The following is a 24,953-nucleotide window of genomic DNA, read 5'->3' on the forward strand; positions in this document are numbered from 1 at the left end:
TGTGAAAATGTGATTCTTGTGTGTTCCAGACTTTCTTCTCTCTCTTTTCTCCTCCATTGGCCTAGGGGTTGTTACAAAACTGAAGGTGCCTTGGCTCGGGGACGGGGTATAGGAGAGGAACCCCAGTGCATCCTGGGTGCTGCAAAAATTAACTCTGAGGTGCCCGATGTCTGCCACTATCCGCCTATACCCCAACGTATCCTGCGGAACCCTATGGACTTCGTAGAAATAGAGATAACAAGGGTAAGTTCTTACCATATCTCATATTATACACATCACCTGATAATCACATATATACAGTGTAATCAGTCACTGTGTGTCTCCTACAGATGGGGCCACCTAGATACACATCATCTGATAATCACATATATACAATGTAATCAGTCACTGTGTGTCTCCTACAGATGGAGCCAGTAACAGGAATACCCCAGAGAGATGTCCCCGTCCTCTTTATTCCCAGGATGATACAGAGGAGAATCACAGAGTCCTACAGGAGGATCAGGTAGGTATAAACACCAATATATCAGTGACTTCTTACTGTATGGTCTGTAGTGAGGTTGTATCAGTGATATAACCTGACTTTCTTTTATTTAATCTCAGTTTATTAAATCTGACATTATCAAATGTTATTTTCATTGTTTCTGAATTACTTTGAGTTAAGTCCTGATTGATATAACATTACAGTATAGGAAGATAATTGAATATTGGCGGAATAATATACCTGTATCTCCCATTCTCTCTCGCTCCTATGCAGCAGGATAACATGTTAGGTGGGAGGACCTTCTCTGTGTAAGCAGGCAGAGACTGAGTGACAGCCTGGCAGATTTGCTGTACAGAAGCACTATGAGGATTGGGTCATTCATACACAGGACAGTGAGGTCACAGCAACTCAGTGTGAGCTTTGTACCTTTATCAGCTTCCATCAGGACACTGACAATGTGGGAGGAGCTGCAGGTGTCTGTATAGGGGGAAAGGTGATACCTGTGTAATAGAGCTACAGTGTAATGTCAGGGTATCACTGAGCTGTGTATTCTGCCTTCCCTTTCCATTGTGTATCATCACTTGTTATTCCCTCCAGCATACTGCATGTGCTTATAATACAGATTTATTTCATTATGTTACTAATGTATAAGGGACACTCTTGGCGTGTGATATATGGTCTGATCAGGAAGGTATAAAAAAACAGCCATAAAGGGATTTATCTAATTTTGTTAAATTGGACATTATTAAATTCTTATTTATTGTTTTATGGTTATTTAGTGTGATTACCTGACTGATATAAAGGAGGAAGAGGAGATGAATGTGAGGGGTGATCAGCAGTGTAAAGAGGAGGAAATCCCTACAGCTATCAGCACAGGTGAGTAATAATCACTAAGTACAGAACAGTCACATATTCTCCTTGTTCTGTCACTACAGCAATCTCTTATCCTACCCCCTCCTCTGTCACTACAGCCATCTCTTATCCTACACCCTCCTCTGTCACTACAGCCATCTCTTATCCTACACCCTCCTCTGTCACTACAGCCATCTCTTATCCTACACCCTCCTCTGTCACTACAGCAATCTCTTATCCTACACCCTCCTCTGTCACTACAGCCATCTCTTATCCTACACCCTCCTCTGTCACTACAGCAATCTCTTATCCTACACCCTCCTCTGTCACTACAGCAATCTCTTATCCTACACCCTCCTCTGTCACTACAGCCATCTCTTATCCTACACCCTCCTCTGTCACTACAGCAATCTCTTATCCTACACCCTCCTCTGTCACTACAGCACTCTCTTATCCTACACCCTCCTCTGTCACTACAGCACTCTCTTATCCTACACCCTCCTCTGTCACTACAGCAATCTCTTATCCTACACCCTCCTCTGATCTACAGCAATCTCTTATCCTACACCCTCCTCTGTCACTACAGCCATCTCTTATCCTACACCCTCCTCTGTCACTACAGCAATCTCTTATCCTACACCCTCCTCTGTCACTACAGCAATCTCTTATCCTACACCCTCCTCTGTCACTACAGCCATCTCTTATCCTACACTCTCCTCTGTCACTACAGCACTCTCTTATTCTACACCCTCCTCTGTCACTACAGCAATCTCTTATCCTACACCCTCCTCTGTCACTACAGCAATCTCTTATCCTACACCCTCCTCTGTCACTACAGCAATCTCTTATCCTACACCCTCCTCTGTCACTACAGCCATCTCTTATCCTACACCCTCCTCTGTCACTACAGCAATCTCTTATCCTACACCCTCCTCTGTCACTACAGCAATCTCTTATCCTACACCCTCCTCTGTCACTACAGCACTCTCTTATCCTACACCCTCCACTGTCACTACAGCAATCTCTTATCCTACACCCTCCTCTGTCACTACAGCACTCTCTTATCCTACACCCTCCTCTGTCACTACAGCCATCTCTTATCCTACACCCTCCTCTGTCACTACAGCAATCTCTTATCCTACACTCTCCTCTGTCACTACAGCAATGTCTTATCCTACACCCTCCTCTGTCACTACAGCAATCTCTTATCCTACACCCTCCTCTGTCACTACAGCACTCTCTTATCCTACACCTTCCTCTGTCACTACAGCACTCTCTTATCCTACACCTTCCTCTGTCACTACAGCACTCTCTTATCCTACACCCTCCTCTGTCACTACAGCAATCTCTTATCCTACACCCTCCACTGTCACTACAGCAATCTCTTATCCTACACCCTCCTCTGTCACTACAGCAATCTCTTATCCTACACCCTCCTCTGTTACTACAGCACTCTCTTATCCTACACCCTACTCTGTCACTACAGCAATCTCTTATCCTACACCCTCCTCTGTCACTACAGCAATCTCTTATCCTACACCCTCCTCTGTCACTACAGCAATCTCTTATCCTACACCCTCCTCTGTCACTACAGCAATCTCTTATCCTACACCCTCCTCTGTCACTACAGCATCTCTTATCCTACACCCTCCGCTGTCACTACAGACTAATAAGGACAATGTATAGTGAGGAAGTCAGGAGCCATCAGCCCCTATTATACTCCTGCTCTCCCCCTCACATCATGTCACTGTGTGTTACCAGCCCAGAGATCTGACCAGTCTCCTCCCCACACTCTCTGGTGTATCTCATTAAAAACATAACAAATCCAAGTAACATAGAGTGTAACAGAACAGATTTGGTAGGAAGACAGTAATCATTCACCATTATTAGAGACCTGAGACAAACCTGTTAGGTAGAATACCAGTGCTCAGCCTGAGGGCATAGGTAGTGTATGGTGACAGAGATGACAGCCAGTTGGTTACTACTCACTGAAGAACCTGGTGACACAGCAGCAGCGCTAGTAAGTCACTGTCCAGCCCATATACATGGAGAGAGTATTGTGACCTAACGTGTGAGCATATAACTCAGTGCCCAGTATATAAAATGGGTATCGTTACAGAACATGACAGGTTATGGGTACTAGTACATTCTAACTAGCAATAAATAAATATATATATATATATATATATATATAATGGCAGCATCTAGGGGGGAGTTATCGCTTTTTTTAACCTGACCCACTTATAGAAAAGATGAGCCGTCCGGCCACAATAAGACACACAGTACAAAGTGAGGAGGTTGCTTTGAAACCTCCTTCCCCTAGTGGTCAGCTAGAAACAGAGAAGGGCCCCAGGGGCCGTATTCTGCCATTAACTAGCATTGAGTCCTGAGCTTACCTGTAATGCCGCCCCCCCCCCCGTCCCCCTGACCACTGTACACCAGTCACCCAGCTATGTGCTGCTTCTCCCCCGTCTGGCTGCACAGAGTGACCCCAGTTGCTCCCAGGGAAGAAACACTTGGCTGGGGTAGCTAACACAGGGCTTATGCAGAGTTGTTGCTCCTGCAATTGCGCACGGAAAGCAATGTGTTTATTTGCGGAGTTGTACGCATCTCTGGGGCAGGCCCACCATTATCTGTACGCTTGTCTTCATAGTCGTTATAATTGTCAGTGCGCACTATTACTAGTCATATCCCTGGTGCAAAATCTCCATCTGATAACACGCGTTTCAGGGCCACCTATATACACATCATCTGATAATCACCTATATACAGTGTAATCAGTCACTGTGTGTCTCCTACAGATGGAGCCAGTAACAGGAATACCCCAGAGAGATGTCCCCGTCCTCTTTATTCCCAGGATGATACAGAGGAGAATCTCAGGATCCCACAGGAGGATCAGGTAGGTGGGAGTGAAGGGATCGACTGATGCCAAAAAGTGCTAATTTATTTATTTTTTCTAAGAATAGTGATCACTATACATCTTGGTGTTAAATATATAATGAATATGAACATTTTGTGCTGCGCTAAATATGTGCGTTATTTATTGGTGAGACTGAGATATAAGTAATGACGATTAGTTCTCTGTCTAGCATGGAAAACATGTAATAAATATCTTGTGATCAAAATGTAACATGTTCTGGGTTTAGAAAGAAAGAGAAGGAATTTCTTACTTAATATCGTTATAAGCCTTTATTTTTATTTTTTTCCATAATAGTTTTTATTGAAAATTTAGTATACAAAAATAAATGAGGATACAGAATGGGGGAAAAGGGGGAAGCCAGACATATCGCATAGCACAAAACAAAATAGCATTGGTCAGCTTACAAACATTTGATTCATAGACATAAAAGATAACTTTTAATACACATAAAAGTAATTAGAAGCAGGATACTAAAGGAATGATGAGTAGAACTACCCCGAATCTGAATGAGGTGAGCAGAGAACACCTAAATCAACAGGAGCACTATAAATAGTGGAATGACCTTGTTTTTCCCTATATTCTCCCCATTGAAACCATTTCATATGGATGGAGTTAGCAGAGGAGGAATATTTGCTATCCAGTGTTTCAAAAACAAAGTGCTTATGAACCCTGTTTTCTATCATTGCGATGTTGGGCAAGTTAGCAGTCTTCCACCCCTGGGCAATTTCAGCCTTCGTAGCTATTAAAATATGTCCCATGATGTATCTCTCACCACAGGATAATATCCCAGGATAAAAATGAAATAAAGCGGTTAGGGGCTCCGCAGGAATGGTTGTTCTAACTATATTACTTCTCATGGAAAACACCGCATTCCATAAGGGTCGAAGCAGGGGACATGACCAGAAAACATGGAGAATGTCTCCAACCAAACCACAGTTTCGCCAACAATATTGGGAGGCAGAGGGACAGATTTTATGTTGCCTCTCAGGTGTAAAATATGCTCTTTGAAGTAGCTTGTAATACATTTCTGAATGGTTAATACATTTGGATACTGTAAAACCAGAACAAAAAATAATATTCCAATCATCTTCAGAAAGATCTACAGCTAAATCTCTCTCCCATTTGATCTGGCATGGTAATTTCCCCTTTTTATTTATTCGTATCTGACACTGATACCACCAAGATATACATCCTTTATGATTAGGAGATTGGAAACGAAGCAACAGCAACGCTGGGAAGGCAGGTTTCTTAATTGGAGAAGGGAGGTGGCTTTGCAACCAATGTCTCAGCTGTAAGTATTTATAAAAGTCCTGCTTCATTAGTCCAAATTGAGTTTGAAGAAACGCAAATGGGGCAAGACCATTTTCTGTGAATATGTCACTCAGGGAAGAAAGGCCCGCCCCAACCCATGAACCTAAATACAAATCTGGAATCAAATTAGCTATCGATTGGAGAGACAGATTAGGAGAAGGCAAGGAAATTCTTCATCTAAGGAAACATATGCATGCCAGCACATTACTGTAGTCCGAACTGCTTTACAAAATCCCGGTCTGAAGGAAATTTCAGAGGGGGGCAACCAGAATAAATCAGAAAGAGGGAAGGGACGCATAAATTCCCTTTCAATAAGTGCCCAGGGTTTGGGGCAGTCGATTATGAACCAATCTCTGGCCTGACTAAGAATACAAGCTGAATGATAGCATTCCAAGTCTGGGAAGGCTACTCCTCCAACAGCCTTGGAGAGGGTGAGAGTGCTTCTTGCTATTTTGGGTCTATTCCCTTTCCAGATATATTTAGTAATTATTTGATAAAATTGATTACATGTAGATTTAGATAGGGGTCTAGGGATAGTACGAAATAAGTACATAAGTTTCGGGAGGAGCACCATTTTTGCAGCCGCAATCCGTCCCAGCCAGGATACCTCATGTAGCATCCATTCCTTAGTTAAAGTTTCATAGGCTTTCAATAATGGCCCAAAATTACATTCAATGAGATCATGATCTCTAGCTAAATGCACTCCCAGGTATTTAAGTGACTTAGATTTCCATATATATCTGTAGGTCTCCTTCAACTTTTCCAAAAGTGCATTCGGGATGTTAAAGGGAAGGGCCTCTGTCTTAGTGGTGTTTAGTTTGTAATATGACACTGCTGTATATTGATCTAAAACAGCATGTAGTGCCGGAAGAGACTCTTCTGGATGAAGTAAACAGAATAAGATATCGTCTGCAAATAAACTTATCTTATGGGAGGAGCCCCCAAGAAAAGGGCCGTGTATGCTATTTAGGATCTAATAGTCTCAGCCAGAGGCTCAATGGCAAGCGCAAAGATGAGTGGCGAAAGGGGACATCCCTGACGTGTGCCGTTGGATATGTCAAATCTGTCAGATAGTTAACCATTGACAAACACTTTTTCTCGGAAGGGCAAGTATATAGAGCCGGGATGGAGTCTAAAATTCTCCCCTGGAAACCGAAACGGTGCAAAACCTCCATCAAATATCCCCAATGTAGGCGGTCAAACGCCTTCTCGACATCAAGCGACAAAATCAGCAAGGGCTCTGAAAGGAAATCATAGCTTTTACTTTTCTAAATTAAAATAAGTAAATGCACACTGCATCAAATTCGAGCGAAATATAAATTGCTATTTAAGTAGGAAAATGTGTGATAAATAAAGTAATTTAAAACGACGTGTCTGCCTGTATCACATTTATTATTCTCCCATAGTTATTTCTATAAATGTTATATATTATATATACTTTGAACAACAATTGTTGAGAGGCTGTTTTGTCCTTTATAAGGAGTGATGTTGTACAGCAGTCTTATTGTTAAGGTTTGTTTTATTCTTTATAAGAAATGGTGTTTGCGATTTGTCATTGTTTTTTTACTATTTGGTATTTTATCTTAACGTATTATGGCTTCCCTTATCCTGTGATGTATATTTTCTTGTTGTAGTTTCACTTGTACGGATTTACCATTAGTGCTGATAAGCTGGCTATTTTTTATTACCCAGTTTCATTTCTGGTAGATATTTATGTTGCAATATGTTGCACCTTGTGATGATGTGGTTCTGAGTCAGGTGTAAATTATATTATCTATCAAGTTAGTAGATACTTTGTATCAGTTATTGAATACTATGTATCCTTACATAAAATTATATTTGCCACTCTCTGCTCTGAAGGTGTATTCAGTTGTAGCTTATAGGTAGCGGTAGTATACAATAATTATCTATAGAATAAGTATAGTCTCTTTCTATATAATATAACTGCGATATAAGCTATGAGGTCCCAGTCATTTCACAGTCACTGAATTAGCTGAAAGTCATTTACAGAGTGACCTTATTCGTTTTACTAACTTGTACTTTGACTATAATTTAGTGTTCATTCTAGCACCCTGCCTGGGGTGTTGCTCTCTGCTCTGGAGCTTCTAGCACACTCTACTGATGTAACAAACTTCTGATATACAGAACAGTGTGTGCTGGAAGCAGAGAGCGACATCCCAGGCAGGAAAGAGGTACTGCACGCGTTGTGACAGGTGCAGGGTGCTAGAATGAAAACAAATATTTAATTTCGGAGCTGTAGTTTAGTAATTTGCCACTTGTTAAGCTGCATATAAATTACAGTGTGACTATATATATTTTTTTTGCCTTGATAAAGCATTAGCAAAAGTACTGTACAGCGGCAAACGTGTCTTCGCGAGCACAATCTCTAACTGCTGAAAATAACTAAATGTATAGCGCTGACAGGTTCTTAACATATGATGATGGTGCTGTGTATATGAAGCTGGGTACACAATAGGATGATGGAACGGCCGTCCTGCCGATCCGCAGTCCTACCAATCATCTGCGGAGTGTTTTGTGCCAGACATCTCAACTGGGTGGGCATTTAAAATTGAGTAATTTTTTATTTAGATTTTTGAATACACACCCAACAAAAAAACAACAATAATAATAAAAAAAATGTATATATATAAAATGTGGCAGACATGGAAAGAACTGCGACATACATAAACATTTAAGGCAGAGTACAATTTAAAGACAGAATATCCAGAACAGAATATACATACAACTCCAAGTAATAGAAGGAGAAGGTACCAAGTACCCGACGGCGCCATTCGGGTCCCCGGAACCGGAGGTCAATAAAGAGTATAAGGAGCCTACAAAAAAAGACAGGATATCTTACACAATTACCCTATCAGTGTAAAATGTAAGTGTACTAACCCGATATTAGATCATAAAAAATGTTTTCCAAGAAATAAAAAAGCTAGCCACATCTTCTAAAATAACAAAACTAAACATAACAAATACACCCAAAACAAACCTCCCTCATAACCTCCCACCCTGTATAACCTAACCCCAATTTAGGCATACCTGGATCCCCTGATGCCCGCCCCCTAACTACACTAAACTACCTCTAATACCCCCACCCCGATATAAAGGATAACTATCGTATATATGATTGGGGCAAAATAATTAAATAAATGGCCATAATCTAGTTACAGCAGGTTTCTCCCATAAATGGTGAGTTGTTTACACATATATGGATTAAATGAGCTAGAAACAGACATATGATACTGAGGCGACTAAATAAATAAATGGCCTTAAACCAAACATAATAGGGGCATCCTATAAAATAGTGAGTTATATAAAAATATTTAAATAAAGAGCTATATACACACATAACATAAATGGCTGGTCAGCTAAATGAGGCCTTGAGCTGGATAGGGCAAGTTTCTCCCTTGGAATAAAAACTTGTATACATATACTTATATCAAAAGAGCATGAAATCAACTATAAGAAAATACACAAGGATACAGTAATACGAATAGATAGACATTGATCGAACGGTACAGCAAAATAATGGACTACAGGATATTAATCTGGCCATGCCTCGGCCTTCTGCGGGAATGTCAAAAGAGGAGCAGTCCCATCCCACCGCATCCAGGAACAAGCAGAGAAGTACATAGAATATATCAATGGCAAATCCTGGATCCACGGCACATCTGACAGGATAGAAAGACAAAGCTTTATAGGAACCACAGCCGTCTCCAACCATCCTCGAACAAAGGAAATATCAAATTCAGGGAGAATCACAGCCATAGGGAAGGAGAAATCTATGAAATGAGCTTTCACATAAGGAGTGGGGACTGCAGATTCAGGAATTGGAGATACAGACACCCCAATGTCCTCCTGAGGCTTCCAAAGGATACAGCAAGGGGAGAGGATAGCCTCCTGTAAATCTCCAAATTTGTTGATAAGTCTCTGGGCAAAGGCATTAATTGCTTGCAGGATCTGTTGTAGAGAGGTATCCATTCTTGGCATCTACAGAATAGCAGATGAGTTTTAAAGGCCACTGGTAGAAACTCAACCGAGGCTGCAAGAAAACATGATGTTTCTCTGAAGCCACTTCAGATAGGGAAAGCAGGGAGAGAACTCATAGATAGCCAGGAACTGCCCACAGATTATTGGAAAAGTCAGTGAGACAGAAAGCACAATATCAGACAGGCAGCCAATAAACTTACCTTATCTCCTCTGAAAGGACTGAAGTCTCAACAGCCACCAGCAATACTGTACAAGGCAGGGAGAAATAGCAGGCAGCCCAGCAGTAGCACTACACAGGACAGGACAACAGCCGGAGGAAGGATACCACTGACAGCCAAAACCAAGATGGCCGCTGGTTTCACGGACGCGGCTCTCACTCGCAGCAGCAGAGACTCCCAAAGTACCGGAGGCCGATACACGGACAGGCAGGACACCGGATAACAACAGTAGGCAAGAAAGACGAGATCCCCCTGCATCAGACCACACCAAACGCAGCCGGAAACGAGCAGAGCCAGCTCAACGTAGAAGGCATGCCATGCAGGGCTGCAGAAGAGGATGCCAGCAGGCCCAGCACGCCGGGAACCCGCCAGGAGGTAAGTTCAGCAGCAGAGGCCACGAAAACAGTGTCCCAGGGAGCAGTATGCAATCACCCCTCAGGCAGGAAGGGAGAAAGTCGGGTCCCGCTGCAGGAAACGGATGAGATAGCCAGATTTTTGCAACAGAGCAGGGAACCAGGGACTTACTCCACACTAGTCCAGGCCACGCCCCCCAACTGGGTGGGCATGTGCAGCCTCTACAGCAAGTTTACGGGCGGACAGCTGATATTATTATGCACTGATATTCTTCTGTATGGTCTCTGTTCTGTGACTCAGGAATCATTACATTGTGCTATTTACAATTTTAGGGGAAAGACCTAATTATTAATAAAGTGGAAGTTATAAAAGAGGAAGAGGAGACGTATGTGATGGGTGATCAGCAGTGTAAGGAGGAGGAAATCCCTACAGCTATCGGCACAGGTGAGAAATCACTAAGCAGTCTCTTATTCTACACCCTCCTCTGTCAGTAAAGACTAATGAGGGAAAGAATATGTCCAGTGGGAGAGTCAGGTTCCATCAGCCCCTATTATACTCCTGCTCTCCCCCTCACATCATGTCACCGTGTGTTACCAGCCCAGAGATCTGACCAGTCTCCTCCCCATACTCTCTGGTGTATCTCATACATCAGGTGCCATCAGCCCCTATTATACTCCTGCTCTCCCCCTCACATCATGTCACCGTGTGTTACCAGCCCAGAGATCTGACCAGTCTCCTCCCCATACTCTCTGGTGTATCTCATACATCAGGTGCCATCAGCCCCTATTATACTCCTGCTCTCCCCCTCACATCATGTCACTGTGTGTTACCAGCCCAGAGATCTGACCAGTCTCCTCCCCACACACTCTCTGGTGTATCTCATACATCAGGTGCCATCAGCCCCTATTATACTCCTGCTCTCCCCCTCACATCATGTCACTGTGTGTTACCAGCTCAGAGATCTGACCAGTCTCCTCCCCACTCTCTCTGGTGTATCTCATACATCAGGAGCCATCAGTCCCTATTATACTCCTGCTCTCCCCCTCACATCATGTCACTGTGTGTTACCAGCCCAGAGATCTGACCAGTCTCCTCCCCACACTCTCTGGTGTATCTCATACATCAGGAGCCATCAGCCCCTATTATACTCCTGGTCTCCCCCTCACATCATGTCACTGTGTGTTACCAGCCCAGAGATCTGACCAGTCTCCTCCCCACACTCTCTTGTGTATCTCATACATCAGGAGCAATCAGCCCTTATTATACTCCTGCTCTCCTCTTCACATCATGTCACTGTGTGTTACCAGCTCAGAGATCTGACCAGTCTCCTCCCCACACTCTCTGGTGTATTTCATATATCAGGAGCCATCAGTCCCTATTGTACTCCTGCTCTCCTCCTCGCATCATATCGTTGTGTGCTTCCAGCTACCCATGTTCCTCCTTGTCACTTAAAATATGACATTAACCATGATCCTTCCTGAGTAGTATCCCATTAGATATTACTCATGATCCTTCCTGACAACTACTTCCTGACGTCACCTATGGTCACTGATGGAATTAACAACTTTTTACCTGAGCTATAAACCACATCTGCTTACATATCTAAATGCAACACCCTCTTTTGCATAAGTACAGATGTAGTCTGTAAAATTACAGTTAGAAGCTGATTGGTTGCTAAAGGCAACTTCTCCACTCTTCACTTTCTATGGTTTGATACATCTCCTCCTGTGTCCTATTTAGTGACTACTCCCCTGCCAGTGTTACTCCTACACCATATACCTCCTCATGACAAACATCAGCAAATACATGTCTGTGTCTAGTGTGATCACTACTTACCATAACATGTAACATTAGACAAACAGCAGTGTTACACCATAGCATGTAATAGGACCTATTAACTCTCTGACTTCCTCACTCACAGACTGAGACGTGACAATGATGAGGTCACTGACTGTATGGAGATGTTGGGGTACAGCAATACACGTCTTATTATAGTAACACAGTATGGTATAGTGCTGCAGGGATACTAATTCCCATATATTTATTTTGTTCCCAGCAGATGGACACAACAGCAGGAATAACTCGGGGAGATGTCTCATATTATCTCCAGATTGTGACCCAGGTGATAACTTCTCACAGGACTCTCCAGGAGAAAACCCCATTACCCCAAGTATACACCCAGCATATCACAGTGCAGATCTATCATCTGATCCTTCTAATCATGAGGAGTGTTCCCCTGATAATTCCACACACAGCTCAGATCTTACAGATGATAAACCATTTTCATGTTCTGAATGTGGGAAAAGTTTTACAAAGCAGTTGAGACTTTCTCTACATCAAAAGAGAGTTCACACAGCTGAGAGGCCTTTTCTGTGTTCTGAATGTGGGAAATGTTTTACACAGAAAGCAGAGCTTAGTAGACATACAAAGGGTCACATAGGTGCGGAGCCATTTTCCTGTTCTTATTGTGGGAAATGTTTTAAACTGAAAGGAAATCTTAGTAGACATACAAAGACTCACACAGGTGCGAGGCCATTTTCCTGTTCTGAATGTGGGAAATGTTTTACACAAAAAGGACATCTTTATAGACATACAAAGATTCACACAGGTGAGAGGCCATTTTCATGTTCTGAGTGTGGGAAATGTTTTGCACGGCAGAGAACATATGATGATCATCAGAGAACTCACACAGGTGAGAGACCATTTTCATGTTCTGAGTGTGGGAAATGTTTTATACAAAAAGGAGATCTTTATAGACATACAAAGATTCACACGGGTGAGAGACCATTTTCATGTTCTGAATGTGGGAAATGTTTTGCACAGCAGAGAACATATGATGAACATCAGAGAACTCACACAGGTGAGAAGCCATTTTCTTGTTCTGAATGTGGGAAATGTTTTGCACAGCAGGGATCACTTGATGGACATAAGAGAACTCACACAGGCGAGAAGCTTTTTTCCTGTTCTGAATGTGAGAAATGCTTTATAAACCAGTCAACACTTGCTGCACATACGAGAAGTCACACAGGTGAGAGGCCATTTCTGTGTTCTCATTGTGGAAAATGTTTTGCACGTCAGGGAACACTTGATGCACATCAAAGAACTCACACAGGTGAGAAACCATTTACGTGTCCTGAATGTGGGAAATGTTATACACAGAAAGGAGATCTGAATAAACATCTGAGAGTTCACACAGGTGAGAAGCCATTTCCGTGTTCTGAATGTGGGAAACATTTTAGACTGAAAGTAGAGGTTATTAATCATCAAAGAGTTCACACAGGTGAGAGGCCATTTTCATGCGCTGAATGTGGGAAATGTTTTGCACAGCAGAAAACACTTAATGAACATCAGAGAGTTCACACAGTTCAGAGGCCATTTTCCTGTTCTTATTGTGGGAAATGTTTTACACAAAAAGGACATCTTTATAGACATACAAAGATTCACACAGGTGAGAGGCAATTTACATGTTCTGAATGTGGGAAATGTTTTACACGGCAAAGAACACTTGATGAACATCAGAGAACTCACACAGGTGAGAGGCCATTTACTTGCGCTGAATGTGGGAAATGTTTTGCACAGAAGAAAACACTTGATGAACATCAGAGAGTTCACACAGTTCAGAGGCCATTTTCCTGTTCTTATTGTGGGAAATGTTTTACACGGCAAAGAACACTTGATGAACATCTGAGAACTCACACAGGTGAGAGGCCATTTACATGCGCAGAATGTGGGAAATGTTTTGCAAAGCAGAGAACACTGGACGTACATGAGAGAACTCACACGGGTGAGAAGCCATTTTCATGCTCTGAATGTGGGAAATATTTTACACGGCAGAGAACACTTGATATACATCAGAGAGTTCACACTGGGGAGAGGCCATTTACATGCGCTGAATGTGGGAAACGTTTTAGACTGAAAGTAGAGGTTATTAATCATCAAAGAGGTCACACAGGTGAGAGGCCATTTTCATGTGCTGAATGTGGGAAATGTTTTGCACGGCAGAGGACACTGGACGTACATCAGAGAACTCACACAGGTGAGAGGCCATTTTAATGCCTTGAGTGTGAAAAGTGTTTTAAACATATATCAGCTTTTTGTAGTCATTAGAAACGTCACAAGGAGACAAGCAAATTGTGTGAAGGTCTAGAAATTCAGTGGTATTTGCAGTAATATAATTTTATTGATGGTTTTCGCAACCAGCATAAATACAATCTTAGCCTAGATTGCTGTCCCTGCTTAATGAGGGGTAAATTACATTTACATTTTCACACTATATACTAATATATCACAATTTAGATAAAACCGACTCCTAGCTGGGATGAATGTCACCAACATAAGGCTGCAACATATTCCCCATATAAATGGCTTTCAGTTTCCGCATTTTATTACATTGTGGCATTTTTGTACAATAACAAGTCCACTTGTCATAATATCGGCTCCTAAGTAATTTGTCATCTTGACAATTTGCTGGGGATAAAGGGAAAAGGGGCGGAGTCTGCACAAGTTAACTAAATGAGTGACAGCGCTGATGGGAAAAGAATAATAATAATAATAAGCAAAAATCATAAAAGGCCAAAAAATGTCCATACGTATAAAACAAAATAACATTTATTATACATATTATATTCTTACACTTATATTGCACATATTTATAAATTTAAAAATATATCTTGATAAGCATGATCTATATGCAAATTGATATAATATAGCAAAATGAAAAAAAATATCCACAGCAACAGTGTTCAAAAATGATAATTTTTAAATTCTTTCGTATGTAAATACATACACAATTTACTCTGTTTATATTGCAGCAGCCAATGTCAAAACGTAATCAATCACCCACTGTAAATTGAGAAAACACCGCTGTAGATCTGGTGTTTAACAATCAGAATGCATCTGCTGAAAAGATGGAGACAGTGATGAATTGTTCCATATAAAAGTTGCAATTTAAGCCAATAGCGTTACTTCGTAGCTATAAGTAGTTACAACACTCCAGCATCTGTTGATATGCAAAGCCGTTAGATTTAATTGAAAATTATGCTGCTAGGAAGCAGTATCTTATTCATAATGCCGGACTCTGCAGTGAACGGCACTCGTATTTAACTCAGGCGATTTTGAGGGTTCTTCAATATAGCCACAAATACGATGAAGTACCTGGTCAACTCAACCTCCGACCTATTAGTGATGGAGCCGCTGGAATGCAGTGTTGTGGACCTAAGTCTCCGTCCTCATCCCTCTGCAGGGAGCATGCGGCAGGTCCACAGCGGGCTGAAGAACCAAGCGCCGGCAGCAGGACACACATGGTGGACTCTCGTGTGGGACCAGTCCGACTCCTGCACTCGATGGAAGGCTGGTTCGTGTCCAAGGTAACGGTGTATAATTGTCAGCAGCCTAGATTAAGCGACACTTCACCCCTATGAAGAAATCCCTATTGGCAAGAAACGCGTTAGGGTATTGCTAAGATCGATACACAACACTGCCTATTGCATCAGCCATCCTTGTATGCTCATTCCGCTACCGAGTGCCGCTGTATCTAAGCTGCTGCCAATTATACACCGTTACCTTGTACATGAACCAGCCTTCCCTCGAGTGCAGGAGTCGGACTGGTCCCACACGAGAGTCCACCACGTGTGTCCTGCTGCCTACGCTTGGTTCTTCAGCCCGCTGTGTTTCTCAATTTACAGTGGGTGATTGATTATGTTTTGACATTGGCTGCTGCAATATAAACAGATTAAATTGTCTATGTATTTACATACCAAATAATTACAAAATTATCATCATTTTGGAACACTGTTGCTGTGGATATTTTTTCATTTATTATTTTTTATTTTGCTATATTATATAAATTTGCATATAGATCGTGCTTATCAACAGATATATTGTACATATTTATACATTTTAAAATCTAAGTGTAAGATTATAATTATATGTATAAATGTTATTTTGTTTTATACGTATGGTCTTTTATGATTTTTGATTATTATTATTCTTTTCCCATCAGCGCTGTCCACTCATACTTAGTTCATTTGTTTCTCTTTTTGGTTGGCTACCATATGAGACAGCTGCAGAAGGATAAGTGTATATACTGGGATTCCATTCAGCGCCTGTGGCTATTTTGTTTAGGAGTTTGCACAAGATATTTCTACGTTTAAATCATTACAAAATGGCCTATATGGAGCATAAGTATATAAATAATTGATAACCAATATGATAAATACAAACGCTATGGTAGGGTAAAGTAGATGGCGATGCTCCCTACAGTCAGATATAGGATATCTTAGAAGCAGTAAAAAAATAAGGCTCTTTTAGGGGAACTTGCAGTTTATATTTGTGTTGATATTTTCTTAGTTAAAACGTATTATTAATGTAAATAAAATAAGATGGAAAAAGGAATATGAATATTAAATTTTTTTTATGTACTTATAATAACTAGGGATCCATGTATATATTGTTTCTAAGTCCAATAAATTTTACCGGAACAATATTTAATCATGTGTGTTGATTACTCGGTGGGTATTAGAGGATAATGCTTGTAGTCCTATTATGGACAGAAATGGCAATATCAGTTTCCAGCTCACTTTTTAAACAGCATATTATTTAATTCTTTTAATTTACAAACTTTTCGTTCTTTTTAATAACCAATTTGTTCTGAAAGATCAAACAACAGGGTTTTGCAGTAAATAAATAATTGTCACTGTGTTATTCTGAAACCTCAGTCTTGGTAGATGCCACACTTGCAGTTTTTTTCAAATCACTGGAGCCAGGGTTGAAAATTGACTCCAGTGGTTGTCTGATCATGTGACTCCAGCGGTTGTCTGGTCATGAGACTCCAGTGGTTGTCTAGTCGTGTGACTCCAGCAGTTGTCTGGTCATGTGACTCCAGCGGTTGTCTGGTCATGTGACTCCAGCGGTTGTCTGGTCATGTGACTCCAGTGGTTGTCTGGTCATGAGACTCCAGTGGTTGTCTGGTCATGTGACTCCAGCGGTTGTCTGGTCATGTGACTCCAGCGGTTGTCTGGTCATGTGACTCCAGCGGTTGTCTGGTCATGTGACTCCAGTGGTTGTCTGGTCATGTGATTGTCTGGTCATATGGGCACTATACACCGTTGCAATGTAAATGTTAGTGGATATAAAATGTCTCCTCTACAGTATATACATACGGTGAAGATGGAATTTGTGGTAATTAAATGCGCATGTATCAGAACTTTAGAAGGCAGCAAAGATTGCATGCTCTGATGCCTAGTTTTCAAAAGTGTTAAGGCTATTATATATGCCACAGTAGTTCAATTTAAACTGTCATATATCACACAGGCATTCAATATCCTTGTGTGTCTGACCGTATAGAGGAGATTACAGCAGTGTATAATCAAACAAGTGTGTTATACATACATAAGCCCTCATTCACCTGCCTTCAGTGCTTATCATGCTTATGATAGTTATAGAATCACAATGGGCAAATTAGATTTTTAACAAACAATTGCACTAAATAACATGCAGATATTTTGAAACATTTCCTCTAGGTAGATCTAGATGAGTAAATCAGATACAAGGGGAGTTAAAGTACCAACCAATCAGCTCCTACCTGTCATTCAAACAAGTGACAGGCGCTAATTGGTTGGTACTTTATGTCTCTCAGCTTTATCTCTCACCAAGACTTAGTACATTTCCTCCATAGTGTAGTAAAAATTCCAGTATGGCTAATTTTCCTCTGTTTCTACTTTCACACTATCTTGAGAAACAGGATGGTGGATGAGAGAACAGAAGGAGGCTGCTGGATAGTTCAATTAGGCACTTCCGCTGTAAGTGTGCTCGTTGCTTCTGTGTCCTGATAACAGGCGACATTGCAGGATACGAAGTATGGCCACTGATGAGAGAGTGCTCGGAATGTAAAATACCTGAACAAGTGAGAGTATAAAGGAGGAGCTTGTTTTGCTCGTCCTCGTGTGCCATCAGAGCTGGTTGCACCACCATATAGATGATGACACGAGTTTCACTTCTGGGGGCTTGGTCACATCACAGCCTGTATTGTGGCTCTCCCCTGTTCATTCCTTTGTATTGGAAAATATCCAATCAATAGAAATTGGCGGTGATTGCCAATAGTGCTAGCCAATCAGTTTTCCTATAAGTTCAACCAATGAGAGCCATCATAATAGTTTAGCAGTAGCCAATAGTTCCATGGGGAATAGCTTAAGTGTCTGGGAGAACCTCATAAACCCAATCCTATACTGAAATATGTGCAGAGGTGCCTGTGGGTGCTGACAAGGGGTTGTTTAAATGGGATGCAGTCAGGTTACCAGCTGCCGATATGCTGGCTGCCGGAATCCCAACAGTAGAAGCCCGACTTGGGACTAAATATAGGCATCTAAATCCCGATGCCTATCTTTAGCCCCATGCCGAAATAGGTAAGCAGTGGTAGGTTAGCTTAAAGCTGCAGGGGGGAGGGTTAGATTTAGGCATCCCTGGGGGGACTTAGGGATAGGCACCCTCCTGGGAGGCTTGGGGTTAGGCTAGGAGAAGTTAGGGTTAGGCACCACTGGGGGAGGTTAGGGTTAGGCACCCCCCGGGAGGATTAGGATGCGGGAAAGGGGGGTTAGGGTTAGGCACCATCGGCGGGAGGTTAGGCACCACTTAGGGAGGGTAAGAGTACTTACCAGCTCGAGTCGGGACGTAGATTGTTCAGGCTTCTGTCGTCAGTTTTTCATTCGCCGGAAATACATCCGGCGGCATTGCATACCAATTCCGTTTGAATAGTTCAATACTAAACATAGTATAAGTAATGTTTCTACTTCAGGGTCCATAAGGGGTCCACAGGGTAACCTTAGAGGGTATAGGTGAGGCGGAGTCATCCGGGCACCTTACGCAGTACATTTTTCTTCCCAGGATGCACTTGGGTCTCCTTCTATACCCCGCCCCCAGACCAGAGGCACCTCCGTTTTCTTGGGTGCCCGGCCAGAGTCGGGTCGCTGATGTGCAGTGGGGGTTACGGAACACAGCCCCCGAAGAGTTTTTATTTAAAAATAAAGTAACTTGACGCTAATTAGCAACAGTGGGGACAGTCCTGTGGATGTCCGCGCTGTCGCTCCGTCATCCCTCCGGCGCAGAGACGCCGGTACTGATCCGGGGATCTCGGCGGGCCTCTGGGGTTTTGGCTAGCAGGGACCTGGGAGGATCCCTGGACTGCGGCCGGATGCTACGGGGACTCAGGTAAGAGGCCTGTCACCGCGGTGATGCACGCCGAGTCGCAGTCTTTTTCCCCAGGGCAGGGGACTCCCTGGGGATGACAGCAAGTGCGGCCAGGCACTGATTCCTGCGTTCTGTTAAATTCGTCAATAAACCTTTTAATATATTCCTTCCTATAAACCTCTAAGATTCACCTGCCTAGAACCTCTAAGACAAAACCCTGCCTAAAACCTCTAAACAGAACTCTAATTGCGTACGCAGTTTAACCGCAAATAAAGACAGGAGTGGAATATGTGTTTCCAACGCACAAGTATTATTCAAGTAAAAGTACAGTCAGTTACACGCAATCTATACATACACAAGTTAAGCGTAAAAGGAAATAATACAGACCCAAGTACGGTTATACGGTTATACATACGCTGCGCCTCTGGACCCAGAGATAGACTTCTGACTAGATATCCTCAGTTCACCCAAAATTCAGCATGAACTGGCAAACCAGTGTTCGGACACATGTATTTATTCAGACTGAAACAGGACAAAGGGGGAACTTCCTGCTGATCTCATTGGTTCCCAGAGGAGAAGCATATGTAACAACACATTTAACAGGTTGTTTCAAATGACTTTCCCTGCCTCTAACAGCTGGAGTCTTTCTGGTAACGCCTCCTGTAACATTCCATCAACTAAACATTTTGTTGCTTGTAAGTTCTGCGATCCGTAACTTGAGTTTGCATGATGCGATCTCTCCACCGATAACACCGGGATTCTGTAAAAAGCATACGCATCAGAACGAAACCAAACACACCTTGCTTATCATGTATAATACCTTAGATATCAAAAACCTCTATTTCTTAACATTTAAACTAACTTAACCAACTTGAATCATACAATTTGATGCTAATGGAGCCTTGTGTGCGAATATGTAGTGTGTGAGTATTCGGGGTTTGATATAAGGATGCTAGTTATTAATGGGTGAGATTTAAGTGCATAATTTCTCATACACGAAGTGAACATCCAGCAGTGTGGATGGCTGTGGGTTGTAGTTCTACATGCCCTCTGTTAGCAGGCCCCCACCTGTTGTGTGTTCAAAGGAAAACAAAACCTCTTTTGTTCTCACAGACTCTTGTGTGAAGTGCAAATGTATTACCACCTCAAGCTGTGGAATCTGGGGCCATCCTGTATAGGATTCAGACAAATCCAATTGTGTAGATATTATATTACAATTGCCACATCTATACTTTATCTTCAACCAGGGATTCCCAATTTGTATGTAAAAATACCCATTGTCTCTTCTTATTTACTTTTACTCAGCTTGTTTTTCCAGTTGCCCTTGGTAGGTTAACAAAAACATTGCCATCTGTTCTTAGCTCCTGAGTTATAACTTGAATTGACGCTGACCACAAAAATGGTGTCTTGCGATCTCATTTCCAAAATGGAGTCTTGCGGCCATTCGCAAGATGGCGTCGCCGCGATTAAATTTTAAACTGAACTTGTCTCAACCAATTATTCAGCTTCGACAGTCCACCCTTTGATAGCAAACAACATGCTATCACAATCTGCTATAAAAATTTATTTTGGACTTACATTCACATATTAGTGTTATCATGGGATGGCACAAGGTGGTTCTTAATCCATCAACAATGTGTCTCTAGGCGGGGGCATAAAACTACTATTATACGAACACCGCGGATCTTGGGAGATCATGTGACAGATGTGGGGATGCACCAGTCTTATAACAGTAGTTTTGAAGGGGAATTTGAGACTTTACATTGTCTGGGTGTTCTATAAATAACAACATTTCAATAATATCTTCTATGCATGTCTAAATATTATACATTTAAATGATGGTACTTCCTAGCTCAGGGTTGTAGTGCAGTTCTGTATCTACCTCGGTATACATATTATCATTTCTGACCACCATCATAGTTTCATCCCTTCGTTTCACTCTGTTTTCACATTTTCCACACTTCAACACAATAGGAACACACTGGACGCATATGCCAATTACTATGATGACAATCAGTATAAGGTTCAAGAATTTGCCTACGCTGGCGACCACTTCCTGGACCCACTCTCCTAGACCCGAGAACCATTTCACTGGGTTCAGCCATGACACCCATCCTTCTATCTTTTCCCCTACTTCAGCCACTGATGCATTATGGTTCTTACAAAATTCCCACTTTAACTGCAGAATCTCATCCATCTTCTGGTCTATCACCTCCTTAGGGTCGCTGGTATCATTGGTGACATAAGTGCAACACTTTACTCCAAATTGGGTGGCTAACGTTACGCAATACCCTCCAGTAACAGCAGTTAAATAATTCCAACACTAGCCTGTGTTGCACTAGTTCCTTCTTGTACGCTTGCAATTCTCTCCCTGTGTACCTGAATGTGTCATCGTACATCTCGGTGATATTATCTATTAATTTAGCAAGTTCCTGGATATATCTAAAATTTAATGTACCCCTAGCAATTCTGGTGGGTTCCAGGGCGACTAAAACTTGGAAGCCAGTTGTCTCACTGATTAACTGAGTGGCTTTATGCATATCACGAGGTATCATATTTCTCTTGCCTCTGTGTTCTTATTGTGTATGAAGATATGGTGACGGTGTGTTTTTATGTATTCCCAACATTTCAACATGTGTGAGGGTCATAACTTCTGGGACAACTCTTCCCAGATAACATAAACCTTCGGAACTCGGGGAGAGACATTTATACGCTTTTCTTCCACATATAAAATATACATTATCAGGGAGAATATAAGGAATGGTATGCATCATTATCATTAAACACATTTCTCTTGCAAACAATCCTATCTCAGGCTCTTCCATCTGGTATATGCAAGTTTCTGGTTGTATTATTTTAGCACAATAACCATCTGGTACTTTACCAATCATTTCTTTGGTGGAACTCAATGTATACCGGTACCTAAAATATTTCCCACTTGATTTAATTGAGCGTAGCAGATCATAGTTGATGGACTCATTATCAGCTCTTTGTGAGAAGGTCATCGTCTGATTATTCCCCGTCACTTCCCAACCTCCGGGTTTATTGGGGTTGGTTATGTTTAAACACAAAAGTGATTTATCTACTTGAAATTGATAGAGTTTGAAATGAGGCGGTTTGGATGAGAGGAATTTTCCATCCAATGTTTTCCCCTTTTGTAATTCTAAAATTTCCGTGATATTCAGCGGAAATGGCACCAACCCTACATTATGCTGTCCCTGTGGCACATGTGAACACACCCAGCAATCGGTTTGATTTAACACTTTGCCTACCATGCTGTGATAATCCTCTAAAGGATACCCTCCCCAGTACGGGTTATATTTAGGTTGGCACCGTTGAATACAGTTCTCATCAACTAGGGACCCACAAAACTCACAAATACAGGAATCTTCAGACGATAACCCTTCACACCTTCCCCGAGTATCCGGAATGACAGCTCTCTTAACAATAACAGTACTAAGATTGGTCAGACACTCCCCTGATTGGCATTGCACTCCTCCTTTCTCCGCTCCATCAGCACTGCCATCAGCTCCTGTTTCCTCAATAGGTTTCCCATCACAGACACTGGGTATTCCCGAACTGACCAGGATGGTGAACACTCTAAAAGAGAATATGAAAATGAACACAGCAGGCCCGTCCATTGTCACAACAAGACCTGCAAATTTCTCTCAGTTCAGGTATCTCACTACAACCTTTTCAATCCTCCCGGAACAAGCTCGCGAGTGACAGATTCACACTATCAGCTTTGTCTCCGACCTGTTTCTCCACCGGTTGATTGACCTTTTTACAGTGAGTGGAATGGACCCAGGTATCTCTCTCGGCCACCTTCAAAGATGTAGTACTTGTCAGCAGCACCTGGTACGGGCCTTCCCACCGATCAGTCAAACAACCTGAACGTAAGAAATTTCGGATCATTACATATTCTCCTGGTTCAACATCATGGCAGTTCATTTCAGGCATATCATGGGACAACAATTTCAGTTTCTGCTGCTGTTGCTTTAACTGCTTACTCATTGACATAAGATACTTCACAGTTACCTCGTTGTTACCCTTTAGATCTTCCTGTGGACTTATAATCAAATGAGGTTGTCTACCAAACAATATTTCAAATGGGGACAGATTCAGAGGAAATCTAGGAGTGGTCCTTATACTATGTAGGACCAAAGGTAAAGCTTCTGGCCATCCTAGTCCAGTCTCCGCCATGATTTTACTTAGCTTATTTTTAATAGTCCCGTTCATCCTCTCTACCTTGGCACTGGCTTGCGGTCGGTAGGAGGTGTGAAGTCGGCTATTAATACCCATCAGCTTACACATATTTTGGAAAACATCACCTGTGAAATGGGTACCCCTATCACTTTCGATGATTCTAGGGATACCGTACCTGCATACAAATTCCTGAACTATTTTCTTGGCAGTAAACGCGGCAGTATTAGCGGCTGCTGGGTAGGCCTCAACCCAGTTAGAGAATACGTCTGTGCACACTAATACATACTTAAGGTTCCTGCAGGGTGGTAATTGGATGAAATCAATTTGTATCACCTGGAAAGGTCCATCAGTCGGTGGAATGTGGGACGGTTCGGTAGGGATCGCTTTCCCTATGTTCTTTCTCAAGCAGGTCAGACAGGACATTGCTATCTTCTCTGCTTGTGAAGAAAACCCTGGTGCGCACCAGTATGCCCTCACCAACTTGCACATGCCCTGTTTACCCAGATGAGTCAGACCGTGTGCTGCTTCAGCCAGGCTGGGGTAACATGCCTTGGGGGCTACTGGCTTACCATGTCCATCCCTTCAGAGCCCGGAGGACTCTTGCCAACACCCCTTGGACTTCCATATGGATTTTTCCTGAAGTGAACCCAAATTTTGCATCTCAATTAATTTCAGCATATCAATAGTTTGAAATGACATAATTGTTTCAATTGGAGAAGGCATTTTTAACCCCGCTGCCCATTTTGCAGCTTCGTCAGCTCTGTTGTTGCCCAGTGACACTGGGTCATCCTCACATGTGTGGGCTTTGCATTTAATTACTGCCACTGCTTTGGGCAGTTGGATTGCTTCTAAGAGATGTTTTATGTGTCGGGAGTGTGCAACTGGTGTGCCTGCTGCTGTCATAAAATTTATCAGACGCCATAGAGCCCCAAAATCGTGCACCACCCCGAACGCGTACCTCGAGTCAGTGTAAATGTTAGCAGATTTGCCTGCTGCCAGTTCACATGCTCTAGTCAGTGCTACTAACTCTGCCACCTGGGCTGAGTGAGGAGGACCGAGAGGTTTAGCTTCCATGATGTCTGTGTCATTTACAACAGCATAACCTGTACATAATTCACCTGTGTCTGTTTGTCTATGACAACTCCCATCCGTATAGAAAGTCACATCCACGTTCTCTAAAGGTGTGTCATGTATGTCAGGTCTAGCAGTAAAGGTCTGATTCAGATATGTCATACAATCATGAGTGTCATCATGTCTGCTGAACTCACCTCCCACCGGCAACTCCTCTCCTTCCACCCTTTGTACATCATGTTGTACATATGGCAGGTATGTTGCTGGATTCAGCGTACTGCAACGTTTAACTGTAATATTTGCAGGGGCGATTAGGGCTAGTTCCCATTTGGTGAACCTAGCCGAAGAGACGTGTCTG

General features: G+C 42.3%; 1 protein-coding gene across 1 annotated transcript; it reads left to right on the plus strand.

Moving 5' to 3' along the window:
• Positions 1–10,093: 10,093 nt before the first annotated feature.
• Positions 10,094–14,774, plus strand: LOC148500804 (uncharacterized). The gene is made up of 3 exons (XM_088451436.1): positions 10,094–10,156; positions 10,468–10,579; positions 12,192–14,774. The coding sequence occupies exons 1-3, from the start codon at positions 10,094–10,096 to the stop codon at positions 14,186–14,188; spliced, it is 2,172 nt and encodes a 723-aa protein (XP_088307562.1). The 3' UTR covers positions 14,189–14,774.
• Positions 14,775–24,953: the final 10,179 nt, after the last annotated feature.

The sequence above is a fragment of the Taudactylus pleione genome, unplaced genomic scaffold (assembly GCF_031769625.1).
Source record: "Taudactylus pleione unplaced genomic scaffold, aTauple2 ptg000547l, whole genome shotgun sequence".
In the NCBI taxonomy this organism is placed as follows: Eukaryota; Metazoa; Chordata; class Amphibia; order Anura; family Myobatrachidae; genus Taudactylus; species Taudactylus pleione.

Coding starts and splice junctions, on each gene's coding strand:
- LOC148500804 (XM_088451436.1), top strand. CDS start 10,094: ATGCCATGCAGGGCTGCAGAAGAGGATGCCAGCAGGCCCAGCACGCCG. Junction 10,157..10,467: donor CGCCGGGAACCCGCCAGGAG/GTAAGTTCAGCA, acceptor TTACAATTTTAG/GGGAAAGACCTAATTATTAA. Junction 10,580..12,191: donor CCCTACAGCTATCGGCACAG/GTGAGAAATCAC, acceptor TTTTGTTCCCAG/CAGATGGACACAACAGCAGG.